The sequence below is a fragment of the Parus major genome, chromosome Z (genome assembly GCF_001522545.3).
Source record: "Parus major isolate Abel chromosome Z, Parus_major1.1, whole genome shotgun sequence".
NCBI classification, from domain to species: Eukaryota; Metazoa; Chordata; class Aves; order Passeriformes; family Paridae; genus Parus; species Parus major.
The window spans coordinates 21,313,076-21,326,298 of NC_031799.1; the positions used below are offsets into that span (position 1 = coordinate 21,313,076).

Genomic DNA, 13,223 nt, shown 5'->3' on the forward strand with positions numbered 1-13,223 from the left:
TGAGTCTTTCATTAGTAAATTTGCAGATGACACTAAGCTGGGAGTGTGTGTTGGTCTGTTGGAAGGGAGGAGGGCTCTGCAGAGAGACCTGGAATAGTTGGAAGGATGGGCAGAGTCCAGTGGGATGAAGTTTAATAGGTCCAAGTGCTGAGTCCTGTGTTTTAGCCACAAAAACCCCCTTCAGTGTTATAAGCTGGGGACAGTGTGGCTGGACAGTGCCCAGGCAGAAAGGGACCTAGGAGTACTGGTGACAGTGGCTGAACATGAGCCAGCAGTGTGCCCAGGTGGCCGAGAAGCCAAATAGCCCCTGGAATAGTGTGGCCAGCAGGAGCAGGGGGGTCATTCTACCCCTGTACTGGGCACTGGTGAGGCCACACCTGGAGTGCTGTGTCCAGTTCTGGGCCCTCAGTTCAGGAAGGACATTGAGATGCTTGAGCACATCCAGAGGAGGCAACGAGGCTGGTGAGGGGCTTGGAACTCAAGCCCTGTGAGGAATGGCTGAGGGAGTTTAGCCTGGAGAAAAGGAGACTCAGAGGTGACCTTATCACTCTCCACAGCTCCCTGAAAGGAGGTTGTGGTCAGGTGTGGGTGAGTCTCTTTATCCAGGCAGCAACTGACAGAACAAGGGGACACAGTCTTAAGCTGTGCTAAGGGAGATATAGGTTTGATATTAGAAAAAAGCTTTTCACAGAAAGGGTAATAAAGTATTGCAGTGGTCTGCCCAAGGAGGTGGTGGAGTCACCATCCCTGGATGTATTTAAAACAAGACTGGATGTGGCACTCACTGCCATGGTTTAGTTGAGGTGTTAGGGCTGGGTTGGACTTGATGGTCAGGAAGGTGTCTTCCAACCTAATCATTCTGTGATTCTGTAATCTTTATCAATCATAATCCATCAAACTATGCCAGATGTTTCTTTATGTAAACATTCTTTTTTCCAAGTGTTAAATTGGACCAGTCTGAAACTTTTGAATTACTGTTTTGTAATTACATAATTTGTCTAATTATAAAAATTGTGTAATTAGAGATAGATCTTTCCTCACAGAGCTAGAACATACCTTTAGAGAGTATGTTCTCTCCATGAAGAAACTAGATTGCACGAAAACTGACTTTGTATAAAACCTGTGTGCAGTTTTGTTTGAATTTGCAAAGTGTCACTTTCCAATTATACTATTTATTCCTAACCAGTCCATGTAGAAAAGAAAATTCTTGCTTCAAGTAAATGATACTGTTAATAGTATGATGCTTGAAAATTGAAATGCACAGAAGTTACTGAGCTTGTGTATGAGTGTGAAATACTTTTTTCTACTGATGTTTCAGGTCTTTGTCTCAGCCCATTTTACTCAGGGGGCAAGGCACTCCCAGACAGTTACGTGTTTAGCTCCTTCACTTGGTGCACAGTATATGTAAATATCTCAGACTGCAAGATTTCTTCTTTCCTTACTTGCTTTATATTTCTGCACATCCATAGGCTGCAAACTTTTATTGTGTTTCCTTTTCCTAGACAATATGGGGAGTGAATCCAGGACTGAGGTGTCCCTGAAAGAAAATGCTATAAAAAATGCAATTGTCATAATTTTTATTAACTGGTTGCATGTCATGATTTTCATAAAAGTAATTGCATTCATCTGCAGTTTGGCTTATTTTTTATTTGGTTTTTTTTACAGCTTTTTCACTCCCAGACCTTACAGAGCAGTTCACACCTCCTGATGTTGCTCCACCGATTCTTGTCAAGATAGTGGAGACAATTGAAAAGAAAGGTAGGCTGAAGATCTACCAAAGTTTTTTGTTGCTTATGTGAACCAAGACTGCAGAATTGTATCCAGAGCTGCCATGTCCTGTATCTAGAGCTGATAGTGCATCACATTACTTAACATCCAAAATAAAATGCTTTAAGGTTTGTTGCACTGGTTTCTGCCCATTAGAGGCTATTTGGACTGTAAGAGCAAAACCAAAGCTTGCCTCAAATGCCATTTAATAATTATTGGAAGGTAAGGGAGCGGGTTTGGTATTGTTTTGTTTTTTCTAACCAGTAAGGACCTTTAGTTGGTTATGTAAATGCCACCATAACATTGAGTTGGATACACAGCCACACAGGGAAAAAAGTAATGTTCTGCTCCAAAGCAGGGTTAAAAACAAAAGAATAAAAAATGAAAAGGTTTCAAGAACTGGTTTTATTCTTCAGGAGACAATTTTTAATTGCTGCTTTAGAGTGAGTCAGATAGTGTTGCTTTTATGTTTTTTTTTCCTTACCCTGCTTTCCCGTGCTGACGTCTCTCTATCCTTTTGAGGCTTCCCTCTTTTTTTTTACGATGTCATACTTCTTTTGCCCTGTTCCTACTTTTCTGGCACCTCCTCTGATTTTGCTTTTCATAGTCCTGGTGAGGTAAGGACCAGCTCAGTGAGTCCATTTCATTTAGGGACCTTAAACTGGGGAACAAGAGCAGAAGTGATATTCTGATGAGAATCAGGCTGCTGTCCTTGGGGTCATAGGTTCTAACATACTCCTCTGGCACTTTAAGAGTACAAACCTTTCCTGAAAGAGTAAGAGCTTGCTGATAACTACATGAAGGTCCAGTATTTAACACCAGTTTGCATAAGGAATTGCTGCTTTCACAAGACACCACTAGTGCTAAATCATCAGCGCTCTTCATCCCTGCCTGTTTCCTTGTGTCTTCTCTATTTTCACTGATGTAGGAAAGTTGTAAACAGCATATTTCATCTGAAAACACTTTATTGATGTCTTTCCTAATAATTCAGGTGGATTATTAGATACATTATATGATACATACTGATATTTTCTCTGACACCAGTGTGAATCTGTTTCCTAGTCCTGGCCTTCTACACCTGGCCAGTGGACAGTTGTACAGAATATGTAGGACTACTGGCATCTCTGGTTTTCCTTGGTCATCTCTTTCTGCAGACACAGCAGCATGAGTGCACAAAGAGTGTCTTACAGCCTTAAAAAAACATCACATTCTTTAGTGTGGTAGGTGAAAGCATTGCTAATTTATACTGTAAGTACTTACTGAAGAAAACAGAAATACATTGCATCAGGGCAACAGTCACCAAAATACTAATATTGTCCTGAACATGTCCCATCGATTTTGTTTTGAAGGTCTGGAGTATTCAACTTTGTATGGAGCACAAGGCTCAAGCAGCACAGTGGAATTAAGACAAATTTTTGAATGTGGTAAGTACAGTTTTCTTCCTTCTTACAGGTCTCCTTCTAAATCTCTTAGACTTTGTGGTCAGTTCACTCTCACTCATATATGCTGGTTCTCAATAATATACTATTAAAAAGACATATATAAGTAATAAAGTTTTCTAACTTTTACACTTGGTACAGAAAGCATTTTTCACTTTTAGAAGTTGTCTTTTTTTCGTGGTTCCACTGCACATTTTTTTTCTAAGAGTATTTATTTTAATCTCTTGTCTTCTCACTTGTTCAAAGACTGACAGTCTAGCTGTACAGAGAAAAACTAGATGTTTTTTCCAGAATCATGGTAAAAATTCATTACTCCTGAAAGGCTGCTTATTTTGTAAACAAATGGCCAGTTGTTTACGTACAGTTCTGTGGGGCATTTCTTTGGTTCAGTAGGTGCGGTGTCAATAGCAGCCCATTATCTACCTGCTACAGAGTGATACTGAAGTGAAAGAGACAACTGAATTAATATTGTAGGCTGAGTTCTCAGGCAGTAAAATGCACCTACACCACTAATGCCACATACCCGTTCAAGTTTCCTTAAATATATTTCTCTTCTTTTTTAGTACACTTAATTTCTTCTTCAGTCCAGAATATACTGGCATGGCAACACTGTTTCAGTATGAGAGTAGGAGGAGAGTTCGACCTCGACTTGGCAAGCTGGGGTGCAATGTGTGGTGTGAGCTTTCATTTGCCTTAAAGACTGCCAAAATACAAGAGGTAGAAAATGAAAATGGTTACATGCCTTGTTGCCAAAGGGACAAAGAAAGCAAACTCACACAGTGATTTAGTCTCCTCATTTTTAATAATTGCAAACATTAACATATTGAATAAGAGATGATACTTTGAATTGTCTGCTTTTTCAAAACAAAAGAGCATCCTGTCCTATGCTGATTGTGCTAGGAGTGAAGAAGTGTATGTGTACAAGCAGAGAGAAGACAGGCATGTGGTACTAGCAGCCTCATGATAGCAGCCATATCATTTTAGTCATTTGTATTTATGTTTTTCAGTCCAGATAAATCCAGATTTTCTGTGGCACCAATATGATTGTATCTCTTAATTTATCGGAATCCTGTCTTAAGTCTCTAAACTGAGTTATACTTTTATGAAAGTTTTATCTTTCTCTTGAGATGAAGAATTCATAGTTTACATGTATTCTTGCTTGAAATGTAGTTAGGCTTGAGTAACAAAAACAGAACTTTTGTCTTTAGTAACAGTGTCCCTTTCTGACTTCTCTTTAAGATAGGATTAGGATCTTCCAGGACAGAGCTGGTGCAGTGATAGAGACAGATCTCATTTCCTGCTGTCTTTGAATTAACAGAATGCTAATTCAGACAGAAAAGTCAGCTTTGGTCTCAAAGTTGTGAACTTGCATTAGTATGCTCTTCTGCTAGTGGTTAATATGCTCCCCACTTTTTGATTGGATAACTGTCTGTTAACATCAACACAATACTATCTAGCTCCAAAATCAAAGCTGATTTACATCTTGTCAGCTCAGCAGATGGAAGAGTTTGGGTTTGTTTATGATATTACACCCAGAGAGCTGCAGAGTAAGTATATTCTTACTCATGTATTCATTACAGTAATTTGGTACATACTTCAGAGAAATGGTCAGCACTGAAGAACATGATTTAACTTGGCTTATTAGATAAAAAATAATCTGTGAGCAGAAAAACTAATAAAAGCTAGTTCTTTAAGAATCTGTGGATTCTGACATATAATTGCTCTCACAGAAATCATTCCCACACTGCAAGTTTTATATCATCTGAGACATTCATTATACCTTTTCTCTCATGCAAATTCTTTGGTGTCTGATAAGGTTTGAGCTCATACTGCAAGCTTTTTGTTGGGAAAACAAAGGAGGTGGAGAAGCACTAAGTTTCTCACTACCCCCTCTTGGCTGCCTTATTTCACAGTATTGGTAGACACACCATTTATCTGAGTTCTCTACCTCCCTTGTTACCTTTGTTTAAACTGGATAAACAGATTCAACAGTTATTTTACCAGGGACCTTGCTAGATAGAAGGTTGATCAGCCTTAATGCTTCTAAATTCTTGTACAAAATACGGATCTTTTTGTATACACTTAGGATTTTACTGTGCCAGAGTTTCATGTTATAGAATGAACCCTAACCTTGCTTCCACTATTCCACACTTCCATTTTTATTTTTGCTGCCAATATTCTTTGCTCCAACACTAACATGTAGTCCTTTATGTGACACTCCCAAACCTTATCCCAAGTCATAACTATCCTGGAAAGATATCAAGTGTTACAAGATAAATCCCAACAGCTGCATAAAATAGTTCTGCACGTGTATTTGTTTCGGCTTACTTACATAAATATTTGCAGACTTGGATCCCCAAGATGTTAATCAAACTTTCAGTCATAATAGAAATAGCACCCTGTAGAGAAGCTGCATTTGACCAAACCTTTGATTAGTACTTACTTCTTATACAAAATATTTACACATAAAACAGAGACCTGTTAAAAATATTCTGATGTTCCATAACATTGCCAAGAATCAGCAAGTCACTACTGTTACTCTGAGTTCAGCCCTGAATTGTATGTGACAGAAGGCCACACACAGTTATGGAAACCATTTGGTTTATCAGATGCCAAGGGACCGGCCATGGTGTTAAACTCTGTGTTCTTCATGTCAAAGATGTTTCTTGGTGTCTTACATTCTTAGGAATTGTTCCTCATGAACCAGATATAAGTTAGCAATTTTGGCTTATTATCAGCTTGAATATTTTTTTCCACTTTCTGAAGTCTAAACAGCATGTTGCTCTTTCCCTTTAGATGCCTCTTCATTAGATTTAGAGACATTTGATGTCCACACTTTATCAGATGCTCTCAAGAGGTATATCCTGGACCTGCCGAATCCCATCATTCCAGCAGCTGTTTACAGTGACATGATTTCTGTAGCTCAAGGTATGATTATCACATTATTTCAAATGTCAAATAAAAAGGCTTTTATTAGAATTCTGAGTATCTGGTGGTTCAGCTGTCACCCACAGAAAAAAAAAAATTCTACACAACCTGGCAGCATCTCAGAAGCTATAAATATACCTTTACCCATTTTGACTAAAGCTGTTTCAGTTTAGATCAAGACATTATTCTGCATGATTCCATTATTTATTTAAGAAAACATAATGTAAAATATAAGGGTTTACACAGTTCTCTTCATTTTAGTAACTAGAAATACTACAGAAATACTGGGGGAAAAAATCAAGGACTTACCTGTACACAGAAAGCTAATTTTTAACTTTTTATCAGTGCTGACAAAGTAAATGTATTAGAGGTCATGTAGTGCTGTGTTACATTGGGGTTGCAGATTATGAAGTGGGAAATACATGCATGTGAGATTCGTCATTTACAGTGGTCATTTCAAACAAGTACAGCTTATAGGCTTTCAGCACATGGGCCAAGTATTCTGTTATATATCTCAGGACAGGATATTGTTACTGGTAACCTTCAAAGTTAGAACAGCACCTGTGAGACTTATCTAGTGCATCTCAGAATTACCCAATCATGTGTGACACTAAACACAAGACAGACTTCTACCAGTACACTCTGAACAGATTGTGGTTTTTACCAAAATGCGTATCTGTTTCCATTTGACTTTTAAATACTTGTTCTTTACTCTTTCCTGAGCATTTCATTTCTTTTAAAAGAAGAAATAAATCTTTAGGATCTAATGAAGGACAGAATTATTTTTTTCTGTAAAATTGGTCTTTCTAAAGGAGTCACATATAGTTTCATTTTACTTGAATGTTCCTGTGCTGGTTTCAAGAACCATTTATCTGTTTGCTTGCAGAAGTGCAGAGCTCAGAGGAATATGCTCAGTTGCTGAAGAAACTGATCAGATCTCCAAATATACCTCCCCAGTATTGGCTCACACTCCAGTATTTGCTCAAACATTTCCTCAGAGTTTGTCAAGCCTCCAGCAAAAATCTCTTGAATGCAAGGTCTCTGGCTGAAATTTTCAGCCCTCTGCTTTTCAAATTCCAGATAGCAAGGTATGTGGGTCATCTTTACCATATTTTGTACTGTAAATATTAATTAGTTATATACAAATTAAGATTAATTAAATAATTTTCTGACCTTATTTCTGATGTGAGGGCATTGTGGTAAATTCTTTTAATTTTTTTTTACTAATTTAAAGTAAACTTTGGTATTTCTCCTAGTTCTTACTCCCTAATCCATCTCTTGCAGCTCTGATAATACAGAACACCACATAAAAATCCTTGAGGTTTTAATCACAAGTGAATGGAATGAGAGACAGCTCGTACCAGGTGAAAAATATTTTTAATTTAAAAAGTTATGTGTTCTCTTAAATATTAAAATTCAACTTAAGGACAGTAAATGCTTGCGATTTTTTTATTTAAATGAAACTTAATGCAAAACAAAAGTGCACAGTTACATAGCTAAGGAGAAGTTGTTTATGTGTTTAATAGTGGTGTGCTATGTTTCTTTTATAAGAAATACTCTTTTTCATTAAAATCATTTTGGTGTCAATTGTTTGTACAGCCTTAGGACTTTTGTTCACTTTCAGTAAACAGCAAATAGGATTTTGTGAGTTTTTTAAGACCTGTAAACCAATAGAATACATATCATACAGTGCTGGGGGGCTAATTCTCGAGGTTTTATTGAACTCTCAATTTACTCCCAGGCAAATCTTCATAGATTTGCTATACCCTATGGAGACATTATTTACATAAATTTATTTTTTAATCCAGATATGAAAAATATTTGTTTATTAATATCAATAAATACTGTGAAAAGTATTAAGAGCCCTTCCAGGAAATTTAGATCCTATTTATATTGCTTCTGTAAGTTAACATCTAATTAAGTCAACAAATAGTGAAGCACACCTCTAATCTATGCAAAATCCCTGGGTTTGAATCAAATATTTGGTAGAAGCAAGGCAGAGTTGCTAGCTATGTGCAAAGAAAATTATTAATGAAGCAAACTTTTTGTATTAGCTGAAAGCAATTCCTTTCACAGCTCATTAATGGAGAATGTCCTAACAAAGGAAAGGGTGAACAGAGCATTGGACATCCTATACCTTTCCCACCTCTGTAGTCAAAGTACAAAATAAAGTTCTTGGCAGTAGGATTTGTAGGGTTACTTAAGATCTGAAGAGCTAGAACACAGCAGAAAAGTGCTTTATTTCCTGTGTTTCAGGTAGGCACGTTGTATAATCCTCTTTATCAGCTAATGAAGATGAATTAAAAATGGCTAAACTCTTTATCCCTAATGCTCTGTTTGAAAGGTTTTTCTAATCTTGCAAGCTCTGTTAGTTAGGAAACTTTCTCTAACATTTTGTGTACATCTGTTTGCAGCTTGCTATTTAGTTTTGTTCAATTTTGGTGAAATATTTAAGCAGGGATTTCCAGAACCTTGTGTGCTTTTCTGCCTAATGGTTCGTAACAACCAGTACAGTACAAACTTATAGTATTTGTCCTATTTTACTAAGAATCAACAAATAGCTACTAATTATTAAATAATTATTTTCTTTGTCACATGTTACAAGCCTTAAAAAGCAAAACAGATTCTAATACTCTAATGCTAATAGCATTTTTTATAGTTACACATTTGCAAATGCTTTGGAGTATGTAAATATGTATGTTGTTACATATATCAGAAGCACTGGTTGGTAGGTTACAAAGGTAGGGTCTTCAGTATCAAAGCAAGAATTTTATAAGTTGCATTTAAGAAATCACTTGGTTGCATATCTGCCCAAGTTGTTTCATGTGAGGAAAGTATAAAAGTGAAAGGTGTTGATGTTAGAACTATTAATGAGGACAAGGAATCTAGTCATTTTGAGAGTGTCATTAGGGTGCTTGAAGAAATGCCATTGTATCCATCAGATTTATATGATTTGACACTACATTAATAATTATAACTGAACATCTGATAGTTTTTAAAATTACTTTTGCATTAATTAATATAGCATGATGCAATAGTTTACTTTTACAGTCATACTAGGATTTTTCATGTGATCTGTTACAGAAATAGAACTCCTTCCCTGTGCATGTCAAAGTCCATCATGTCTAGTGGAATGGTTTTTAGTAGAACTTTTGGACGTGTACTAATATCCTCAAAAAAAACTTTAAATAGAAATTTTCAGGCTTGGTAGTGTCTGGTTAGCTAGTCTCTGCCTTTAGGCCTGTAAAGAGTTTGAATCATTTTCAAAAGTTGAATCTCAATAGAATGTGCTGTAATTTTGCAGGATTAGGCCATGTGTCCATTTCCACACCAATATCATTCAGTGACCTGATCATCTGAAATGGTCTGTTTTTATCATTCTTATAGAACTATAAAAAGCACTCTGTGTTTTTCAGAACTGTCATTTTTAAGATTATTGCTTTTAGTGGCTTTATCTTATGATTTTCCATAAAGACTGTTTAGATAGGAAGATCACAATAAAATACACCTTATTTTTCATGTAAGTATTTTAGAATTACAGTATTAAATAGAACTTTACAAGTGGAGAATTTGAGAGGTCTTAAGCAGAAAGAATTTTACTTACTGAAAATAACATCATGACAACTGAGTGATAACAGGGAAGCCAGTGCTGTCAGGTTTCTTCTCTTTTTCACAGGCTGGAGTGATGGCTTCTTTCCTTCTTAATTTTTTTTTTGTTAAGATAAGAATATTCTGTCTAAAACAAGCTGTGTATGAAGTTCTACTGGTATCTTACGCAGTATATAAATACATTAAATGTAGTGTTAAGAGATAACTGATCTGAATAGCAAGTAGATCTTTGCATAGCTGTGGGGTTTTTTTCCTCACCACATCACCCACTAATTATACTTCTTACCTGAAAACACTAGAAAGTAAGCAGCTGCACCTAACATCTTACTGTATTTTAAAATTAGTATTTTAAATTAGGCATCTTTAGGTGGACATCTTTTAGCTAGAGTGATGCTTTTAGCTAGAGTGATGTCATAACACAAGACAAAGAGTTACTCCTAGACCATTACTTGACTTACTGCAAAACAGTTGGATTGGGGTTTTTTATCTGTCATGGTGTTCACCAGCAAAGTATAGATTCTAGTTTGTGGAGTAAAATAGTGCTTAGTCCTACACAAAAATACTAACTTTAACAATACCTATTAACAGAATCATAGATTTTTGTGTAGCAGATGAAGAAAAAAGTAATGTTGCTGGAGAAAAAAGGCTGGAAAATATTAGATCAATTTTCTGGTTCTTATCTCATTCTTCAAGTCTGTCAGTAGGAGAGACAAAAGATGGTGTTGGTGGGGTAAGGTAGGATTTTTGCATCCCATCTGAACATTCCAGTTTGATGTACAGCTGCACAGACTTTAAATTAAAGAGTACAGTGAGAAACAAATATGCTATCCAAAACAGTACTATTAGAAGAAAATATCTTAATTGTAGCCGGTTTTAGCAAATAGTGCTGCTCAGGTCTCACAGAACCTCACACATCATAAAGACTTTTGAAGGTAAATAGCAGAAAATATGTTATATTAGGCTATATTTATAGGTGTAGAAGACTGGGGTAGTTTTTCAGTTAATTGTCAAGGACCTTAAAGGCACCTGGTTTTTCTCTTTGGAAGTGGATTGCCCTGGATGCAGATCCCAAAGCTGCCCATAGTAGGTGCAGTAAATTCTCCGAGCCAACAGGGTTGGCTTAGCACTCATAGCTGTGAAGGCAGGTCACACAGAGAAAGTTGGGAGGTAATTTTGGTGGGGAGTTTAGGGAGATAGGGGTCCTTTCTGGAGTTGGAGTGTTTGAGAATAATGTCTGTCTTAGAAAGGCAAAAAGGAAGGGGGATGTGGTGAGAGAACAAGGGGATGTGGGGAACTTGTAGCATCGCTGGTGAAAAGCAGAAGAGCTACAGCAAAGAAAAGAGCTGCCTTTTATTAACAAATCAGACTCCAATAGCCTGTGCACTGACAGAAGCTGAGCTGAGCTTTGTCTGGGCTATCCCAGTTTATCCCTGTTTCCCAGGCTTGTATGTAACAGTGTAAATAATAGCTCAGACTGAAATAGCGCAGCATGAAAAAGTAGTTTTTATTACTCAGCGCATCATAGGTAAGAATGAGTGAGGTAATAAGGCTGCCTTATATGTAACTTCTCATTTATTGGGGATGAGGTGAAAGTCCTGGCAGCATCACCAAGGTGGAGACACTTTGCTTTTAGCTACAAAATATTTACAGGAGTGGTGGCATAACAACTAGAGCAGGGCAATGTGTAGGCTGATGCAGTTCCTCCTGGAATTTGATTCCTCCTCAAAGGTACCCTCTGTTGCTACAGGCATCAGCCTGCAACCACAGTCCTGTCGGTAGTGTCCTGGGGACATAAACAAATGTGTAGGCATGCTATCCGTTGTCAGAACTTACCTGCATCATGTCAGAGTCTTGGCTGGACGGGCAGCTGCACTGAGCATGGTTTGGAGCATGCAGAAGGCTGCTGGTGCCAGGGACAGCAGATGCAGTGCCCACGGCGGGGGGGACCGTGTGCATCCTTCTTCTGCCCAGCAGAGGGCTCCCCTTCTAAGCTAATAAAGTCGGGCTTTATCCCTGACCTAACGGAATGCTTGGCTAACCACTGTACTTTGGAATGCTGTTTCCTTGGCTCAAGTTTTGACAGTGCTTTTTGTTTCCCAATACCTAATTGCAAGAATTTGATAAAAGTGAAACAATACATATGACGTTATTAGCATTTTTTACAGATCGTTATGTCTGTGTGCAGGTATTTCTATGTATGTGTAAAACATGTGGAAGCATGCCAAACCTGATCAGTTCTTTTCCTGCTTTGGACATAATTTTTTAGAAAAAATGTGCTATGTTAATAGGAGAACACTGTGAGTATGAATGCAAGGAATAGTAGGCTGCAAATTAAATGGGTACCACTCAAGATTTTGAAATATAGATAAATAGACAAGTCAGAGCAATTTTTGAAAATACAGGTGTGTGCATGCCAGTATCTTTTTTTGACAATACAGTTGATTCTCTCCTGAAGAATAATAAGGAACTCATTATCTCTGTGTGGGTATTTGTGCTTTTTTAATTGATAAAAAAGCTCAGTGAACCAAGTTTGGGTTTTATTTTCTCTTTTGACTATATACATCTGTATTGTGGCCCTTCAAACCAAGAAATGTTCTCAACCCCTTCTGTAATTTTAACATTAAAGAATTTTAACATTCTGTAATTTAATATTAAAGAAGTATATGAACTACAGTCTGAAGCCGAATTATTTCAGAAACACAGGTTTCCATCTCCACTTGAAATAGGCTGTACCTTTATGACTCTGCTGCTTTAAATTCTATTTAGAGCTGACAATTGTTCAAGTAGTCAGAGGCTAAAACTAGGGAAGCAAAGGATTGTTATAGGTGAAGCTAATCAATCAAATGCAAAACATCAGAAATGTACTGCAGATATTTGGGAGTTCATTATTAGGTGCAAGTGGTGTTTCACAGCATAGGAGGATTTTGGTCTGTGAAGTATTAAGGAGGTAAAAACCTTTTTATAGTATTTTACTGCATTAAAGAACAACAAGAAACAAGATGTCAAAGAAATTCTGTGTTTTTATTATAAATTCTCACTATTTGGAAGAAACAGGAGGAAAATATTAATCCCCTTCTCTTAATGTGTCTGCTTCTTTTACTTTGATTTCCTTGTAGAAGCTTAACTGGCAAAGAAGACAACCTCTGTAGGCAGAGGGAAGTAGGCTCTTTAGTTGCTGCTCTGTTCAATCTCCACCAAACACCAAGGCAAGAAAAATAGATTTAACCTAAGCTTCTCCCTCTTTATACAGTTCTATTTCCCACCTGCCTGCCCAATAAATGAACAATCCTGATATACTGGAAACTACCACAGATACAGACAGGTGTTATTTCTAACATTTTTAGTGTATAGGAAATTGATAAGAATTCTCACAGCCTCAGTGTAAGGGTCTTGCTTGAAGCATCTCCTGTATTTGTGATCCAGGATGAGCATGTACAAGGTGATGCTCTGCTCGCAAGCAGGCTATTTTGCTTGCACAGG

The 13,223-nt window shown here is 37.2% G+C and overlaps 1 protein-coding gene across 1 annotated transcript in view; it reads left to right on the top strand.

Annotated features, from left to right (window-relative positions):
• The window catches only part of PIK3R1 (phosphoinositide-3-kinase regulatory subunit 1), a 62,230-nt gene that overhangs the window by 33,719 nt on the left and 15,288 nt on the right, over positions 1–13,223 (top strand). The window contains exons 3-7 of the mRNA XM_015653113.3: positions 1,666–1,758; positions 3,117–3,191; positions 6,003–6,134; positions 7,021–7,222; positions 7,419–7,498. Coding sequence (XP_015508599.1) covers positions 1,666–1,758; positions 3,117–3,191; positions 6,003–6,134; positions 7,021–7,222; positions 7,419–7,498 — 582 coding nt within the window. The remainder of the gene's footprint in view (positions 1–1,665; positions 1,759–3,116; positions 3,192–6,002; positions 6,135–7,020; positions 7,223–7,418; positions 7,499–13,223) is intronic.